At 39.5% G+C, this 19,045-nt stretch overlaps 3 protein-coding genes, 1 long non-coding RNA gene and 1 other non-coding gene across 6 annotated transcripts; 3 read left to right on the top strand and 2 right to left on the bottom strand.

Annotated features, from left to right (window-relative positions):
* Positions 1-5,072: 5,072 nt before the first annotated feature.
* LOC147925499 (uncharacterized) lies at positions 5,073-6,158 on the top strand. 2 transcript variants are annotated; one of them, XR_015585151.1, is made up of 3 exons: positions 5,073-5,216; positions 5,289-5,453; positions 5,640-6,158. It is a non-coding gene; the product is annotated as an uncharacterized LOC147925499 (long non-coding RNA). The 2 variants fall into 2 exon arrangements; XR_015585152.1 differs by having other exon boundaries at positions 5,126-5,216; positions 5,637-6,158.
* A 210-nt stretch (positions 6,159-6,368) lies between these two features.
* On the top strand, positions 6,369-11,906 carry LOC147925497 (uncharacterized). Its single transcript, XM_087493106.1, has one exon. It carries the CDS (start codon positions 6,982-6,984, stop codon positions 8,245-8,247), a length of 1,266 nt encoding a protein of 421 aa, XP_087349232.1. The 5' UTR covers positions 6,369-6,981; the 3' UTR covers positions 8,248-11,906.
* On the bottom strand, positions 7,569-7,673 carry LOC147925498 (small nucleolar RNA R71). Its single transcript, XR_015585542.1, has one exon. It is a non-coding gene; the product is annotated as a small nucleolar RNA R71 (small nucleolar RNA).
* LOC109129715 (uncharacterized) lies at positions 11,533-14,195 on the bottom strand. The gene is made up of 2 exons (XM_019238509.2): positions 13,919-14,195; positions 11,533-13,681 (listed from the first exon to the last, which is right to left on the bottom strand). The coding sequence occupies exon 2, from the start codon at positions 12,591-12,593 to the stop codon at positions 12,141-12,143; it is 453 nt and encodes a 150-aa protein (XP_019094054.2). The 5' UTR covers positions 12,594-13,681; positions 13,919-14,195; the 3' UTR covers positions 11,533-12,140.
* A 1,022-nt stretch (positions 14,196-15,217) lies between these two features.
* LOC104750354 (pre-mRNA-splicing factor SLU7-A) lies at positions 15,218-18,744 on the top strand. Its single transcript, XM_010472143.2, has 10 exons — positions 15,218-15,383; positions 15,973-16,136; positions 16,232-16,344; positions 16,574-16,987; positions 17,103-17,238; positions 17,332-17,631; positions 17,713-17,929; positions 18,101-18,204; positions 18,292-18,360; positions 18,451-18,744. Exons 1-10 carry the CDS (start codon positions 15,368-15,370, stop codon positions 18,526-18,528), a joined length of 1,611 nt encoding a protein of 536 aa, XP_010470445.2. The 5' UTR covers positions 15,218-15,367; the 3' UTR covers positions 18,529-18,744.
* The last annotated feature ends 301 nt before the right edge of the window (positions 18,745-19,045 follow it).

Below are 19,045 nucleotides of genomic sequence, written 5' to 3'. Positions count from 1 at the left end.
TTCCACTTTTGGAAATTTCTAAAAAGGAAAGTTTCCTTTTCAATACCAGCTTCGCGGAATCTCTTACCCCAAACACCACCTCATCTTGTTACTTAGTCGCACAATCAACCACCCCTAAGCAACCAAGTAACAAGAGAGGTGGGTTGGAATACTCCATTCCCGCTCTAGCCACGAACTACAACTAGGACCATGCTAGACAAGTTCAAGTCGCGACCTGCTTCTCAAACCACTTTTTCAACCTTGCCTTCATCCTCGCCTCTACCTCCCAAGTCTACTCCTCAACACCATCACAGTCCCATAGGACTCTCATCAAAGGAATCTTCTTCTTCGAAGTTCCTTAATCCTCCTCTCGAGAACCCTTACTGGTCTCGCCTCCAAAGTCATGTTAGGCTGTAGATCCTCAGGAATCTTAGCCAACAACTGATCATCCTCGCGGAGACACTTCCGCAACATCGACACATGAAAAACCTTGTGGAACGCACGCATAACCTAAAGCAACTTCGGCCTATATGCTACCGGTCCCACCCGCTCAATCACTCTGAACGGACCCATATACCTCTGACTCAACTTAGTCTCTGTTAATGACCTGTTCGGACCCCGCAACATGGCCATCTTGAGGTACACTTTGTCTCCCACCTGAAACTCAAGATCTCTCCTCCTCCTGTCGACATAACTCCTCTGTCGGTCCTGAGCTTCCTTCATGTGCAGCTTGAGAACAATATCCAACTGGATTACCCACCAAACAGAGAAATATCTGCTCCATCCTCAACATCCACAGCCCTCGGCTGCACCCCGCCACATGCGGTACAACTGGAGCATGCACTAGTACCCATATCGGTAACCGCTTCAACAGCACGCCAACAGATCCGCCAAGCGATCATCTCAACCCTGGGCTCCACCTGCTACAACACCACACCTGGGTTCCCAGCATGTCTGGCACGCTCACCGGCTTACCCCCTCTGGTCTCTCCTGATATGCTTGCAACCCTCTGACGTACCTCCTCGTGGAATACTGACCACACACTCGCTGGCCTCGGGAACCCACCCAACCACGACCACGACCACGACAACGCCCACGTCCACGACCAAAAAATCAACCACCTTTAACCACTTCTCTTCCAAGAACAGAGGCTAACAAGCATAGAAACAAACCATAACCACACAAAGAAACATAACATATCGTGGAATCTCATTGAAGGCTTTCAGAGGATGTTCTAGGACTCCATGCCACACACAATTGACTAACTCACATAATCAATCACAGCATGCAAAATCCACAACATCAACAACAGAAACCCAATGAACCCAAACCTAGAACCGTAAGGGATCTGATACCAAACTGAAACGACCCGACCCGTTTTTTTAATAATTAATAATAAATATAATAATAATAATAAACTACATTAGTAGTCCCATACCCACTAGCCACCTAACCACAGACACACAACAGCGGATAACATAACAATACCATTACACCAATAAACCAATAACCAACATTAATTTATAACAATATCTGATATTCCAAACAACAAGAATCAAGAACAAGCAATCCTAACAACGGTCTAATGACTCACACTAGCAACTTAGCAAGCTAGAAATCAACCAAATGAATCACTAGAACATCCTCCTCTTCATTGCCTTGATTCCACGATCACACTTTGCCTTTACCTGCACCAAAAGCACAAATTGAGATGCGTGAGTATTACTAGAAATACCCAGTGAGGCGATCCTCCCAACTACGAGCTATACACACAAGCAAATCAAGAGTACAAGCACAAATAAAACATAACAAACCAGTAATTAAACAGAACTTCCAATAATACATTCGCTACACCTACACACCATCACACAAAACAAGTCATACAACTCATTTGCTCAGATAAGCCCATGGTCACCCACTCACCTTAACAAGTTATTTACGAAAATAACTACAACCAAAATAGAGGCTCTCCAATAGCCCAATAACAACCAAAATCGCTCCTACAATCAATCACAACAACAAACAAACATTGAAAACAAACTGCCAGAAAAAATCAGAAAAGAACAACCTCACAAGTGAAACCACAAAATCAAAACGAACCGCTAACTTTCCAACCCATCTGGTGCAAAGAAAGGTCTAGACGTCCAAAAGATTTCCACAAAATTTTAGCACGATCAGGTCTCAGATGACACCGCAATCGATCCCGAAACTGGTCTCATTCCGCGACTAATATGAAACGCCCCACGAAACTGCCGATATCTCCTAGAATATCAACTCAAATTCACTTATGTAAAAAGGAGAGTGTACGAAAATCTATTAGCTACAATCCTACCAAAAATCAATACCTTTTGAAACGATTTGAGCAGTCAGATCCTCCTTCTCCCAAACCTTAACAGTTATGTTTCTCTCTTTACTCTAAGGAAAAAGCTTGATCTCCTTCTCTTCCTCCCTTACACCAAATAACCAAGGTTCTCTCTGTTTCTCTCCCTCTCTCTCAATGTCGACAAAAGCAAAAATCTAGAGAGGAGACGTGACTTATGAGGGAGATTAGGGGTTTTTGGTTTAATTAAATTAAATCAGGATTTAATTAAACCAAAAATCAATTAAAATCTATTTTTTTGCTTTACTCAACACATCCCAACTCTATTCCCAGAACACGGATGTTACAATGTTGTCAAGAGATATTTTGATCATAAGATGCATATTGATAATATATATATATATATATATATATTGATTCATGTATACTCGTGTATGTAAGGTGACATTCACATTTATAACATGTGTATTTTTCTTGTGTGTTTGTACTATATAATTATACAAAATCAAAATACATTATTGTCTTTGAAATAAGGATATTAGAGTAAACATATCATCACCTAAGGATGTTAAAACAAACTTTTGTGACCTGACCAATCTAACAAGTAACAAGTAGCCTTTTAGGTCCATGTAGTTTTACAACCTGTTTACATTTAAGCTTGCAAGCTTGGGTTGGTTCACATATGCCGCCCATTTACTAAAAACCAATTACAACAGCAAAGCCGATTACAAAACCAAATTAGTCAAAAACAAGAGAACAGCTCTGAAAAATTACAGGAAAAACTGAACTTTATACCATAAAAAACTTAATTGGAGAACTTCATGAAAAACTTGTTTTTTTTTTTAAGACACAGTATGATATATTTCACACACATATCAGTGTATCAATTTTCTTTTTAAATCAAATTATTAGAAACTGGTATAGCAGTATTCTGTATATACATTTTTAATCTATAAGAAGCCAAAAGGATTTCTATGTACTAGGGATGAGAACCCGCGCCTATGCTATTGTATCTTATTATGGGTTTTTATGTTTAGGTTTAATTTGTATGTTTTAGATTATATGTATTTTAGGTTTTTGACAAATAAAAAAAAATGTATTCGAGGTTTCACTATATATATATATATATATATTTTTCTATATGTGTTTGTGTACCCGTGAAGGTGTTATTTACTTAACCATAATGAATGGCTAATTTAGTAGACCATAACTGGTTTAAAACAAACATATAAGATGACTAAGATATATCTTTTTGTGCTGTTGCTACCTATGTTGTGCATTTATTAAACTTAAACCGGTAAAGGCATGAAAGCCAAAAATTGTAAACCAATAGCACATGTTGCTCTAACAAAGAGACATATCCTCCGACGAAGAATCAATAATCATAATAACATCTAAACATAGCCAGGGAAAATTAAATCTAGAAAGTTAGAAAAAAAGAACGGGGTTTTGAAAAGAGTCATGAATCATGGTGTTGTTATATCCAGTGAAGAAGAAACGTTATAAAGTTTTCTAGGAAAAAGAAAGTACGACATATGAATTTGACAGAATATATTCATTGCGTGGCTTCATCAATAGCTTCATCTCATTATTTGTCTCCATCTAACAACCATTTTGTGTAACATGCTGCTTTAAAAATATTATGTATAACACTCCTACAATCTTCAAATGATCGAAACTTGTGGCATCCTTCACATCGCTGAGCATGATTCGAAGATCTTACAAATCACCTATTGTACGGTTTATGTTTATAACCCTTCCAATGTTTTCCCGCTGCTCTCTTCTACGGCACATTTTATTTGCACTATCCCATAAAAACTCTGTTAGCATCTGCATATGTTTCAACTTCTGGGCTTCTTGATTATGTTATTCATTTCAAAATACTATGTAAGCATCACCGTCCCATGTCCGTAATGATATTCCACATTTTCAAGCTTATCTTTTCTTCAAATACATTGCTTTGCTTCCTAGGAAGGTGTAGCAGTAGTCGTTGGACAATAGGATTGTGGTTTAGTAGCTAGTCGTTGTAGCATGGAAGCCATTGCTTTCAATCGTATTCTACCTGATGTATCTGGAACTTCAATGATTTTTGTTGCAAAAAGGAAACGAATGATCTTGTAGAGCCTTGTGCAACGACCCACTTTAAATACTCCAAAATTGAACATTACGCCTTGACATAAAATATTACGAAATTGAGAGGCATAGGCTGATGGGATAAAGGTATGGATTACTGAGCACTGAAGAGAAAAAAAAATCATTTAGCTAGTAAGAAGATAAACATGTAACAAGATTACAAATACATCAAAACATGTAAGAAGATTAACCTGTTCATCGAGTAAAAGAAGGTTTATCCCCATAAATTCATTATCCTTCATGATATTGGGTTGTTGACCTTGATGCCAGGTTGTTGAGTTTTCATTCTGCAGATCAAAGCAAAACAAAAACAAACCAACTTGTTAAGGTTTGGAAAGTAGATACAGGTAACCAAAATCAGACCAAACCACAACCACATTCAGACCTAAACAGCAACCAAACTAAACTGATTTTATTATAACCCAAAAGTTCCAAATAATATAAACTGAACAGAAAAATAAATCCAGTTTACTACAATATAAAAATTCAGCTCACTAAATTGAGAAAACCAAACATAACCAAAATTCACAAAAACACACAGCAACAATATTAAAATTAGAGACGAATATCATGGTTACCTGCTGAAGTGATGATGTATCTTAAAAACAAAGTAGCCGACCAACAATTTGTTGAGAAGAATGACCAAGACATAAACAATTGAAGCTTACATAGTTTGCTTTAGCAGGAATCACAACAACATCAAGTTCACACATTTTCTAAAAATTAAGTTTCAGTGTTCTTACCTAAGGTGGAGGGATGAGTTCGTTTTTGTGGGTGGTGTGAGGTAATTTATAGTAGTTTATAGAAAGGCTAATCGACATACGGTGGATTTAATTTATTTCCATTTCCATTTCAGTATTGGAGAATAATCACAATCACGATATCAGGATCAAGTAAATAAGGATTGAACACATGAATTAAAGAATATTACTTGTGAATAACTGTTAATGATTGTTGATAATCCATCTTCTTAGTTATGAAAGTCAGACGACGCCGGCGATGAACATGAGAAGACACGAAGGTGAGCATGGAAGGTGATATCTTGTGTTTTTGTTGGATTTTAAGCCTTGTTTTTGCATAGTTTTGTTGCATAATCTTGTCATTCTAGGTTGTTTTAGGAGCATTTGCATCTAGTGTGTTATCTCTCAGGTTCTTGGAGTAATCTCAACATATTTGGAGTATTTGGACTTGTTTTTGTGCAAAGAAGCAAAGAGGAGTGGAATTGAAGAAGTGACAAGGGATCAGGAAGCATACACGACCATCATCGGTCAGGACCAGCGGCCAAGCACCGACCGATGGAAGAGAAGACGTGCATTGATCGCCAGGAGCAGCGGCCAAGAGAAGCGGCCAAACGGTGGCCGAGTGAAGAGGAGATGCATTTGATCGTCAGGACCAAAGACAATCCCAATCGGTCAAGAGCTGGCCGATGGAGTTCAGGAATAAGAAGATCGCCACCACCAGCGGTCAAGACCATCGGCCAAGCCATGGCCGCTGGAGCCAACACCACACTTGTTTTATTTTTGAACCAGGTTTGACCCAGTTTGTTTTGGGTTGACCCGGGTCCTTTTCTGTTTTCCTATAAACACTCTAACCCTATTAAGGGGAGACTTATCTTTTGTTTTTATCTCTTGTTTTAGCAAATTTTAGGGTTCTTAAACTTTCTTACTCTTGGTTTGTTGGATGATTGAGTACTTCTAAGTTTTTAATATCAAGTTCCTCTTTTATATTCTCTAGTCTACAATCTCTAATTATGATTTCACAAAGATCAAACCCATTCCTTTGTGTGATCATAACTATGAGTGAGTAGATCCTTTAGAACTTTGGGCTTGGTAGATTAGGGAGATAGATGATTGATCTTTGATGTCTAGGGGTTTATTTATGTGATTTCTATCTTGTTTAGTGTTAATAATGCTAGATAGGCTTGATAATGCTTGAATCTAGACATTAGGATTTCCATGCCCATAAGGTGTTTGATGAAATTCCTGAACCAAACTATTCAAGAGCTTTGCATTCCTAGCCAATGGAAATTGATGATTAGGATGCTTAGTGGCATTTAGACTTGTTTATAATGCGTGCTTACCTTGTGATTGCCTTTGGAAATTGTTAATTATCACTAGATGAGCATAGGATCTCTATCATGGAAATGGATTGATTTGCTTAAGTGTTCTTAGCCATAGGATTGTTCTTGATTGTTTGCTTAGACATCTAGGATTGATTAGCTATCTTCCAAGTCATTTACCTTGCCCAAGGTTCATTTGTTTTATCTTGATTTAAACCAGTTTTAAGTTTGTGTTTCCCTTGCTTTGTGTTTTCTTTCTTTTGCCTTAAATTTGCTTGTTACTTAAGTTGTTACATAAATCCAACCCTTTCTTATTAGCTTAGATTAAGCATTCATGTGTATTCCTAGTGTAATGATCATTGCAAACTGAGGTTCGATAATTTAATTGATAAAAGTACTACATCAATTTGGCGCCGTTGCCGGTTTGCAATTGCATTTAACCATTAGGATTTCATCTTTGCTTGAGACTAGGCCATTTAATTTTGCAAATATGAATAGCTTCATGCATCTAGTTGAGATGATGAATTCACCTTTGCTTGTTGTTACTAATATGTCTTCCTTGATTCTCTTATGCTATCAAAGGTACTCAAACCAAAATAAGAAAGGAACGACAAGGTCATTCAAGGTGTTGGCTGTGGACAATCAAACAAGCATTAATAAAGCTCCAAAACCTCAAGTACTGGTAACAAATCCGACTCAACCTCAAGAGAACACATCGACAATAGGAAGCTTTAATGCTCCTTATCATGAGTCAAGATATGGAATACGACCTCCTCCCATAGAAGCCAATGCTTATGAAATCAAGCCAAGTTTGATTAGATTGATTCAAGGCTCTAATTTCTTGGGGCTAGCTATAGAGAACCCATATGATCATTTGGATTCCTTTGAGAGGTTGTGTAGTACGTTTAGGATTGGAGGTGTTCCCGACGATAGTATCAAGCTCATTTTGTTTTCATTTTATTTTGGAGAAAAAGCAAGCCAATGGGAGAGAACTATCCCATCTCATTTGGTCAATTCTTGGGATGATTATAAGAAGATCTTCCTTCTCAAGTTCTACTCCAAGCAAAGAACCGCTCAAGTGAGAAATGATATAATGAGTTTTAAGCAAGAAATTCATGAAAGCTTCCATGAAGCATGGGGAAGACTTCAGGGCTATATTCCAGATTGCCCACATCATGGATTCAACAAGCAAGCTATACTTAGTATTTTCTATGGAGGAGTTAAAAAGGAGCTCAAACTGACATTGGACATGGCTAGCAAAGGAAGTTTTTCAAACCTCACCATAGAACAAGGAGAGTTGCTTGTTGAGAATTTGGCTCAAAGTGATCAAAGATACTATGAGGAAGACTATGATAGAGTCCCAAGAGATGGTGGAGACAAGACTGAGCAAAGAAGATATCAACACAGAGGTTATAACCAAGCTTACCCACCTTTAGAGCTTCAAGAAAAGTCTTCTATTCAATTTCCTCTTCAAGATAATGAAATGAGTGCCACATTGAAACGAGTTTTAGGAGACCAAACTAAGGGTTACATTGATTTGTGTAAGAGTTTTGTTGAGCTGCACAATAAGATGGATGGGGTGTACAATGAACTTGATCATAAGATCATTAGCTTGGCTTCTCATAGGAAAATTGTTGATCTTAAGGTAACTCACACCTCTTCTACTTCAAAGAAATCAAGTGGACTATTACTAGGTGAATTCAAAGCTACCCCCAAGGAGTTTTGCAATACTATCTACACCACTTATGGAGTCTAGTTTTTGGAAGATTTTAACAATTTTCATTAATAATCTAAAAACCATCTTATATGAGTTTTCAGTCTTTTTTTTTCTGACAACAAGAGAATCAGCTCAAAAGAGCCAATTAGAGGGTAAGGAGTCTACAAACAAAACATGCTGCGGAGACAGTCGCGCTTCGCGTGCCAAAGAATCCACACTTACATTCGCATTTCGAGAAACGAGAGATAGGGAAAAGGAAGAAAACTCTGCTTGATCTATCTTGATGTCGTTGAGGTAGGGTGTAAAAGCCGGTCAGTCGTGAGGAGAAGACACCATCTTCACCAAGTCATAACAGTCCGTATAGAAAGCCACGTCCCGGTAGTCGTGTCCGATCATGCCCTGCATGGCCCAAATGAGAGCTTCTACTTCAGAATGTAGGGGGGACAAACTTCGTCAGAAATAGGGGGGACGCCGACCAAGAGAGGAGTAATCTCCGGACCCGATCGAGATATTGTACTAAGCCGTGATGCAGCACATCATTCCGTGTCGTACCCAAACTTAACTGTATATTTTCCTGATTTTGTAAAATGCCAGCCAAAGGAATCTTTTGGCCGACAACTTCCTAAAGGTATAGCCCCTATCAGATCAACATCTTCCGGGGTGAAATGCTCCTTAAGCATATTCGTACACCAAGTATTTGTGTGACAATCAATTAAACGAGAGATTTGAAGAGAAGGATCCTTAAAAGGACCCTTACTGAAAGTTGGTCTTGGGGATTGAGTCGGTACCCAGGGTCCGTCCATATGGAAATGGACTATCCCAAACCAACCTGTATAATAAGCCCTTTATTAACTAAAGATCGAGCGGAAATAATGCTCCTCCACCCATAAGATGGAGAATAAGACCGTATTGGTTCCAAAGGATTAGAATTTCGATAGTACTTGCCCTTGAAAACCCGAGCAAACAGTGTGTTCGGAGCCTCAATCAGCCGCCACAGTTGCTTTGCCAATAATGCCGAATTAAAATTATCAACCTGCCTAAAACCCAAACCCCCCAACTGCTTACTACAGCAGAGCTTATCCCAACCTAACCAGTGCATCCCCCCCAGACTCCCCTGTCGTACTCCACCAGAAATTTGCCACTGCACTCGTAAGTTTTGACGTTATTGTTTTTGGTAACCGGAAGCAAGACATTACAAAAGTCGGAACCGCCGTGGCTACTGACTTGATCATCACCTCTTTTCCCCCTTTGGAGAGAAGTTTTGCCGACCAACCCGTCGTTCGACTCTGAAGTCTGTCTCGAACAAAAGAAAAAACCTTTGTCTTGGAACCTCCTAAACTCTTTGGTAACCCTAGATAGGATCCCATGCCGCCCAAATTTGATATCCCCAACACCTCCTGCATCTCCGTCCGCATCACCTAATCCACCTTATGACCAAATTGGATTGAAGATTTGGCGAAATTTATTTAGTGACCCGAAACAACCTCATACTGTTTCAAGATATCCAAAATAATCCCACATTGAGCCTTATCTACTTTACAGGAAAAAAGGCTGTCATCCGCAAACAACAAGTGCGTAATTGGCGGAGACTTGTTCGCCACTTTGATCCCTGTAATCTGTTTTTTCTGTTCTGCCTTCCGAATGTTTGCCACTAAAACCTCCGTACACAAAATAAACAAATAAGGAGATAGGGGATCTCCCTGCCTTAAACCCCTTGCTGGGACAATCCTACCATTGGATTGGCCATTAAAAAGGACCTTATATTCAACAGAAGTAACACAAAACATAATCATGGAAATCCACGTCTCCCCAAAGCCCATTTTCCGCAACAAAGCCTCAATAAAACTCTATTCCACCCTACCATATGCCTTGCTCATATCTGTTTTTATCGCCATAAACTTCCCTTTACATGATGGATTTGTTCTTAAACCATGAAACATCTCCTGAGCAATGAGAATGTTATCCGAGATCAGGCGACCTGGAACAAAAGCGGACTGCGTTTCCGAGATAAGATCGGGTAATACTATTTTTAACCATTGACACAAAAATTTTGAAATGATCTTGTACCCCACATTACACAAGCTAATAGGACGCATCTCCACCATCCAGGTTGGCTTGGCCACCTTCGGGATTAAGCAGATATGTGTCCTATTCAAACTTTTATCAAAAAACCCTCTTCGAAAAACCGGTTGACCATGCCCACAAGATCCTCCTTGACAACTCTCCAAGCCTTCTGGAAAAACAAAGCAGTCATTCCATCCGGGCCAGGTGCCTTATCTGGGGAAATCATAAATAAAGCCTTACGGACCTCCGCCTCCGTTGTCGGGGCCGTTAATCTCTCATTTTCCTCATCCGTAATTACCGTTCGGACCTCACTTAAAGCATCCTCAAAACTAGATGGATTAATATAAGTAAACAGTTCCTCAAAATACGATACTGCAACATTGCAAATATCATCATCCTTTGTAGACCAAACATTATTCCTGTCATATAGACCAATGATCTGATTACGAGCCCGTCTCTGCTTTGTTTGAGCTTGAAAGTACTTTGTGTTTTTATCCACCTATTACGACTTTTCTGATACCAATAAATCTCCTCATCTCTATAAGCGTCCCGCAGACGTGTGGTTAAGTCAGTAATGACACCCGGTACAACCGTATCATCCGCTTGAGCCACATCCAACTGGCGCTTAAGGTCCTCAATAGTATCTCGTCCAAAAGGAACTTGCGCTTTACGCCACCGAGAGATAGCTCGTCGGCAATTCACAATTTTGTCCACAAAAGCTGTCGGAACCCCATGCTGGTCCCCAACCCAACCCTGCGAGATTGTCTCCATCAGACCCACCTTACCAAGCCAACGACGATCAAACATGAAATAACGTCGTCCTCGCGGTCTCTTGGCACCTATACTAACAATAAGCGGGGCGTGATCGGAAGCGATCCTTGGCAAATATTCTGTAACCGTGTCCGGAAACAGATCATGCCAGTCCTCGTTACCTAATGCCTTGTTCAAACGACAACATATCGGTTTTTTATCCCTCCAACCCCTCCAAGATAAACAATCTCCAAGATATGGAAATTCCAAAAAACCACAATCCCGAATCATCCCATTAAAATAAAGGAACGAAGAAGCATGGCGAAGCTTCCCTCCTCTCTTCTCCAACAATAAACCATGGGTTCGACCTAGAAGAACTGATTCTTAATAATCTTTCCCAAACTAACTCCTGATTCATAGGAACATGATCACCATAAACAAAGGTTAAATGAAAAACCCGACCATTATAAGCAGCTTCAACATCAATTAAACGGTTGGACTCAAATAAAATTGACACATTAAAAACTTCTTTATTATAAAAGAGGGCCAAGCCTCCACTACAACCAATAGGTTCCACAATTTTTAAAATTTTATAGCCAAAATGGCCTACAAATTGTTCCAGAAACGAAAAAGATTGCTTTGTTTCCATAAGAAATAAAAATCTGGCATATACTTATTCCATAAATCCCAAAGATTCCTGATTGTGGCCTTATTCCCGAGACCTTGACAATTCCAACTCAAAATATTCATTTAAAGACCTTCGGTTTTGGTGGTTTTGCCCCACTGTGGCCTCCCTTAGCCCCTTCCTAGACCTTAAGGATATGACCGCTGTCACCGAGAGTGGAACAATGTGGAGGAGGTCGTCGTCTGGGTGACAAGAGAAGATTAGCCATCCGCTTCTTAGTGCTGACCCCACGAAGTAACAAAGACCCTTTCCCCTTTTTCCCTTTCTCCCCTAAAACCGCCATGCTGGAGTCGCCATGATCAGCTTGTGTGTCATGACCAGCTAGACAAACCAAAGCATCCCCTGCAACATCCGACTCCACCTGTTCAATCATCCCCCACCTCTTCCAACAGATCATCCTCCTCCATGTCAAACTGCTCCCCATCAGCCTCACCTATCTCCCTTGAGTCCGTACCTTCTGCAACAGTATCGTGCATCCCACCTCTCCATCAAACACACCGTCCGCTATCACGGTATCCTCGACCAAACCCTTTTGCTCCATAACCTCTACACCAATAGCACCCGTAGCAACATCCGCAACCATGTCAACATTAGTATCACCAAGTAAAACCTCCTTCTGCACCTTAACAGCTTCCTCATGTACAACATTGACACCCACCGTAGCCATAGCAGGAGGAATCTCCTCTGCACCTAAACAACCATTTCCCGCGGCCCCATTTGTAACCTCTATGATCTGACTGTCTTCACAGAGACCCTCATCATCTTGACCAAAGCTACTCGTGGACCCATCCTCAACCTTGGATTCTTGAAATAACGCATTCTTGGCAGATTTTTGTTTTGGGTGCTCCCCATATGTCCCCACTACCTCCTCCAAAACCGGTGGCATGACAGGAACAAACTGTTGCCGTGACTGTCCCCGAGAGAGACCTTGTCATCCCCGATGTTCTTGAGGATAACCCGAACCAGAAGAACCCTTGGACGACCCCTTTCTGCGAGACGAAGCACCTGGGAGAGGATCTGCTCTGGTTTTAGAGCCCCATAATGCGACCCATTATAGTGACTCTTGGAAGAACCACCATTAGAAGGACCCCTTCTCGCTTCTGCCATAACTGCCCCCTTGTAGCTCATAAGCTGACCCTTATCCTGCTTCTCCTCTGAATGAGCGAGACTACCAGTCAAACCGTGACCCGCAACTAGAGGGCAAACCGCCTCATGATGACATAGACTATAACATTTCTTACACCAACCATACAACCTTTCATAGAACAACTTTACCATCGTGACCTCCCCGTTGAAAAACTCGATATCTATCTCAAAACATAGAGGCTTCAGACCATCGATTGTCACTTGCACCCTCCCTCTATCGATATCAACATCCTATACCACACCCAAATCAGAACCAATATCCCTAAAATTGGGCTCAACCCAAAATTGGATTGGAACGTCAGAGACTCGGATCCAGAACTTCAGAGCTGAGGGAGAAGCCGGATCAACCACAGGTGTCCACCGAACCAAGGAAACCATCCAGAAGTCAAAATGAAATGGCTCCATCTTCAAAACTTCCAATGTCGGCCTCCTCTTCAAAATCAAATTGAAACTTTCCGAACCCTAGATCAGCCCCTGCAACCCTCCCCTCTACCTGCCAAATATGCGGCATCATAAGAAGCAGAGACTTCATATCCTGCATTTGAGGATTAAAGCATCTCCCAATCACCGTCTTGGAATACCCAGCAATGAGATCAAAGTTGTCAAAGTAGGAGATTTTGATCTTGCGCCTTGGCTGAACAAATCCCTCCATCTGCCTTGCCGAACTCTTCCCCAAAAGACCAGCTTGAGACATCACGACCCAGCAACACTCACTCAAAAAAACAGAAACTTGGAAAAAACGAGAGCTAGAGCAGAAACAAAGAAAGCAGAGATCGAAGTAAAGAAACCCGACCACTCCCAATCCCTCTTTATACCCAGCTTGATTCCCTAACCAAAGAGAAACATGGAAATCGTATCAATTAGAGAAGATCTGATCTCCACAAAATAACTAGGGAAACTTGAGCAAAATGAATAACTATTCTCTTTCCCGATCTCCTCCCAATCCCTCCCTAGCCAATCTCCCCCGTAATCAATTCCGACTCTTTGATACTCAGTTCTTTCATCCACCTCCATGGGGAAACCGAAAAAGGAAAGCAAATATCGAAAGAGATCTCCCAACCTTACCCCGTGATCCAAGATCCACCAACATATCCACCAAAACTGCAATAATCCCTCCATATCCGAATTAAACTAGAGAGATCCAGGTAGACACCGAAGACCCAATAAACCCAGAGAGCCCTCCGCAACCATTAATAAAACCCATACAACCACCACAGAAATCATCAAAACACCGCAAACGAGGGTTACAACCCTAGCGGCGCCTCCACCATCGCCTCAAACGAGGGTTACTTTATTTTCTTATTAAAAATTGAGTTTTTCAGTCTTCCTTAAAAAAAAGTTTTTTTTTGTGAGGGGAAAAAAAAGTATTTTATGTGAAAATTTTCTCTATTTTTTTATTATTTATTTCTTTGATTTTTTAAGAAAATCCAAAAGACAAAAATTAAAATTTAAAATCCAAAATCCAAAATTGTAATCTAAAAATTATCTAAAATTGTAATCTAAAAATTAATTATTTAAAACATATAATCTATAATTCGATGTCGAATTGACCAGAGAGATATAAATCCTCATTTAGGCTTGAGATCGTAATGATATTAAGGAGAATGTCTATATTGGGAGCTAAATGTCAGTGAAAAAGTTATTCCCCTCTACACTCGGGATTAGACAATTTTAGTTTAATTAATGTTAGTTGACAAAAACAAAAAAAAATTATTTAAAAACTAACAACCATTTATGGTCTTAAATTCTCAAGTTTGAATTAACAAAATCTTCTTTAGAATGGGTTCTGATTGACTTCATCAAAGCTTTGTTGAACTTGATTTGGTATAATATGAAAATGAAGTAGAGCAATGAGAGTTTACGGCTAGAAGGGTAGGAATATGATTATCTTTATACTAAAATACTTGAGGATGTTTTTTACTAGATGACCGTAACTAGCTTATTCATAACTGAAAAAACTAATAGAAATAAGTCAATCTTAATACTAACTTAACAAATATCGTTTACTCATTCTCATCGTTACATCAAAAAATTGAGAAAAAATTGTAAGATGCTTATTATCAGGTTTTTGCATTTATATAAACTTGTTATTCTCTCTTCCGATAAACTCCTAAAACATGCAAATTTGGTACGTCCTTCCAAATTTGTTATCAATAAAAAATTGAGTCGCTTTTAACTATATATCCCGGTTTTTTGTCAAAACAAACTCGATACATCCGGTCATGGTTGAGTCCGGTTTGTCTGACTGTTTGAATTGAATTTCAAAACACTGCAAAAGATCAAAGAAAAACAAAAATTGCATAGGTAGACTAGAATTTTTGTTTGGGTCTCTATAATAAAGAAAGATGTGTTTGCTAATAAACTGGCCGCTATATGGGCCTTATAACGGCCCATATTTGATTACACATTCAATAATATCACCTGATTTTAACCATAAAAGCCGTAACCTTTTCTCCTTTCGTTCCTTTAGATTTCGCCTCAGAGAAGAGTCGAAAGCTTAACGAACGTATAATCATGGCGACGGCTTCAGGTACCAAAATCCTTTGATTTTTCTTCTGATTTACTTTAACTAGTCTCTCGATTTGGCTTTTAATTTCCCTTTGGCGCTTAAGAATCTCGATTATGAAAACCTACTTTATGTAATTTCTGTCATGAAATTAGGGTTCTTTCTGTTTTGGAAGTTGCCTATCATCGAGTTCTCTATCTATCTCTGTTTTTGCTTTTCATTCGATTCAGTTTTGTGATACTTACTGAATCTCTGATTCGATATTTCCCCTTTTTTTTTTTTTTGTGATCGATTCCTTCAATTTCTCGATTTGGCTGTTCTGATATCTACTTCCGTAATTTTTTATTTGTGAATTTAGGGTTCGTACCGTTTTTGGGGTTGTTGTATCATTAGTTCGCTCTGTTTTGGTTTTAGTTATGTGTAGTTCCAAATTGTGGTACTCTAAGAGTTTGATTTAGTTTCTTTGTTTCTATCTGTGAGATACAGTATGGTATTTAATAGATATATGCCTACTTAATTGTTCTGATGTTTGTTATTTTGGCTGAATTCTCCAGAATTAATTGTATAGTCAGTTTTGAATGTTTTCTGACGTATGATCTTGGGAATTTTGCAGTTGCTTTCAAGTCTAGGGAAGATCATAGGAAGCAAATTGAATTAGAGGAGGCTCGTAAAGCCGGGCTTGCTCCAGCTGAGGTAGATGAGGATGGAAAGGAAATTAATCCTCATATCCCGCAGTATATGTCATCTGCTCCATGGTATCTCAATTCTGAAAAACCGGTAAGCTAAATTCTTCTTTGGTTCACTTGCTTCTCTGAATTGTCTTAGTTTGAACATTCACACTGAATACTCTTTTTATTGGTTGGTTTTGACAGAGTTTGAAGCATCAAAGGAAATGGAAGAGTGATCCTAATTACACTAAGTCATGGTATGACAGAGGTGCAAAGATCTTTCAAGCCGAAAAATACCGGAAGGGAGCGTGTCAAAAGTATGTCCTTCCCTCCTTTTTTTTCTGTCTGTTTCCATGACTTCTGTTATTAGTTTTATGATTCAGTCCCTTTGAATGTTTATTCGTTTGATCGTTGTGACATTCCTGTGCCCAACATGTTATTTCTCAGACTTTGAAATTTTTAGAAATTGGCTATTTTGAGAGATTGGAAAATCTTGTGTTTGTTTTAATTTATTCACTCTCTAATTTGGCCTGTCTTATTTTGAAGCTGTGGTGCAATGACGCATACTGCAAAAGCTTGTATGGATAGGCCTCGTAAGGTTGGGGCAAAATACACAGACAAGAACATTGCACCAGATGAGAAAATTGAGAGTTTTGAACTTGACTACGATGGCAAGAGGGATCGATGGAACGGTTATGATCCTTCAACATACCATCGTGTGATAGATCTTTATGAAGCAAAAGAGGATGCGCGAAAGAAGTACCTGAAGGAGCAGCAACTTAAGAAACTTGAGGAAAAGAACAATAACGAAAAGGGTGATGATCCAGCCAGTGATGGGGATGAAGAAGAAGATGACTTAAGGGTCGATGAAGCCAAGGTTGATGAGAGCAGGCAGATGGATTTTGCAAAGGTTGAAAAGCGTGTTCGAACAACTGGTGGTGGTAGCACAGGAACTGTAAGGTATGGACTAGTCATTATTCTTCATCTACAAGATATCTCATCTCCATCGCAGAGGTTTTCTTGGCTGGACTCTTTTACTTGATGCACTAATGGTGTGACCTTCTCTTAATTTCAGGAATCTGCGTATCAGAGAAGATACGGCAAAATACTTGTTGAATCTTGACGTCAACTCAGCTCATTATGACCCTAAAACTCGATCCATGCGTGAAGACCCTCTTCCAGATGCGGATCCAAATGACAAATTTTATCTGGTAAGTTGCTCATCATCGGATCATGTAGTTGTATCTTATATTTTGATGATATTTACATAACAACCATTTTTTTTCCCCTTACCATCTATCCAGGGAGATAACCAGTATAGAAACAGTGGCCAAGCTTTGGAGTTTAAACAGCTAAACATCCATTCATGGGAAGCATTTGACAAGGGACAGGACATGCATATGCAAGCTGCTCCCTCCCAAGCTGAATTGCTCTATAAGAGTTTTCAGGTTGCAAAGGACAAACTGAAATCTCAGACAAAGGACACAATCATGGACAAGTACGGGAATGCAGCTACAAAAGATGAAATTCCAATGGAACTTTTGCTTGGGCAGAGCGAAAGACAGGTTGAGTATGACCGAGCTGGGAGGATTATTAAGGGACAGGTACGGTTTTGATGGTTTCCTGAAGTTATTGTCAGCTTGTGTGAATATATATCATTCTTAATACGGTGTTGTTGTGCACAGGAGGTGATATTGCCAAAGAGTAAATATGAAGAAGATGTTCATGCTAACAATCACACTAGTGTCTGGGGCTCATATTGGAAAGATCATCAATGGGGATATAAATGTTGCCAACAGACGATTCGCAATAGTTACTGCACGGGTTCAGCTGGAATTGAAGCTGCAGAGGCTGCCCTTGATCTGATGAAAGCTAATATTGCTCGCAAAGAAGCCACTGAAGGTATGTATAGACTCTATTTATTCTTCCAACTTCTTATGTTTTCGTGTTGCATTGGATGGACAAATTGCTCTTGAGGAATGTCTAGTGATCACCCATTTCTATATATACATATTTTGTTAAGTTGTTTTAAGTTTTTGAACATGTAAAATTGGTTTTGTATTTGGTGATCAGAGAGCCCAAAAAAGGTTGAAGAGAAGAGAATGGCCTCATGGGGAACCGATATTCCTGAAGATTTGGAATTGAACGAGGAGGCACTTGCTAATGCTCTTAAAAAGGTAAGAAGCAATAGTTTCACTCATATTTTCTCTTGCAAAAACGTTTCTCTGATCTCTGACGCATTTTCTTATGTTCTTGCTGTGCAGGAGGATCTCAGTAGGAGGGAGGAAAAAGATGAAAGGAAACGCAAGTACAATGTCAAATACAACAACGATGTAATGATCTAATGAACCAACCTTAAGATTCTGTTGATTCATATTCTTGATTTAGTGGAGACATAATCAAAATCTGTTATATCATTGCAGGTGACTCCGGAAGAGATGGAAGCTTACAGGATGAAGAGAGTTCACCATGAGGATCCAATGAAAGATTTCCTCGGCTGAAAGAAGTTACCTTCATTTCTTTTTTACCTTATAACCTTGAGAAATCTCTTATTATGTTATTTCATGTAGTAGTGTTGTACGTATTTTGGCATTGAAGCTTTGTGGAAGGTGGCTATACTACTAGTACTTAAATGCTTGTAGTTACTGTCCTGAAGAAGGTATCATGGCCATTACTGTTTATTGTTGACTGAATTATATCTCCTTTGCTTCTTCTAACATGACTCTTCATACGCACGCCACTTTGATCACATATGTAGGTGATGCTCTCAAATAAGATGTTATGTCGCTGAGTAGTGTTGAACTAAATGTCCACTTCAAATCTGTTTAACAAGCTGTTTTGACAACCTCAAAGCCCTGTGTAACCACAAGAACTTGAGTTTGACCCACCGCATTGAACAAGGACCTTTGTTCTCCACCATTTGTACTCTGGCTTGACCACCTGTTACGTATAGCACCATCACCATGCATACGTTTGCGGTCCATTGTGGCCACACAAATTCTGATTTAACCACCGAGC

The sequence above is a fragment of the Camelina sativa genome, chromosome 16 (genome assembly GCF_030686135.1).
Source record: "Camelina sativa cultivar CO46 ecotype springtype chromosome 16, ASM3068613v1".
NCBI classification, from domain to species: domain Eukaryota; kingdom Viridiplantae; phylum Streptophyta; class Magnoliopsida; order Brassicales; family Brassicaceae; genus Camelina; species Camelina sativa.
Note: the sequence above shows the minus strand (reverse complement) of the source record. Positions and strands in the feature narration are given on the sequence as shown.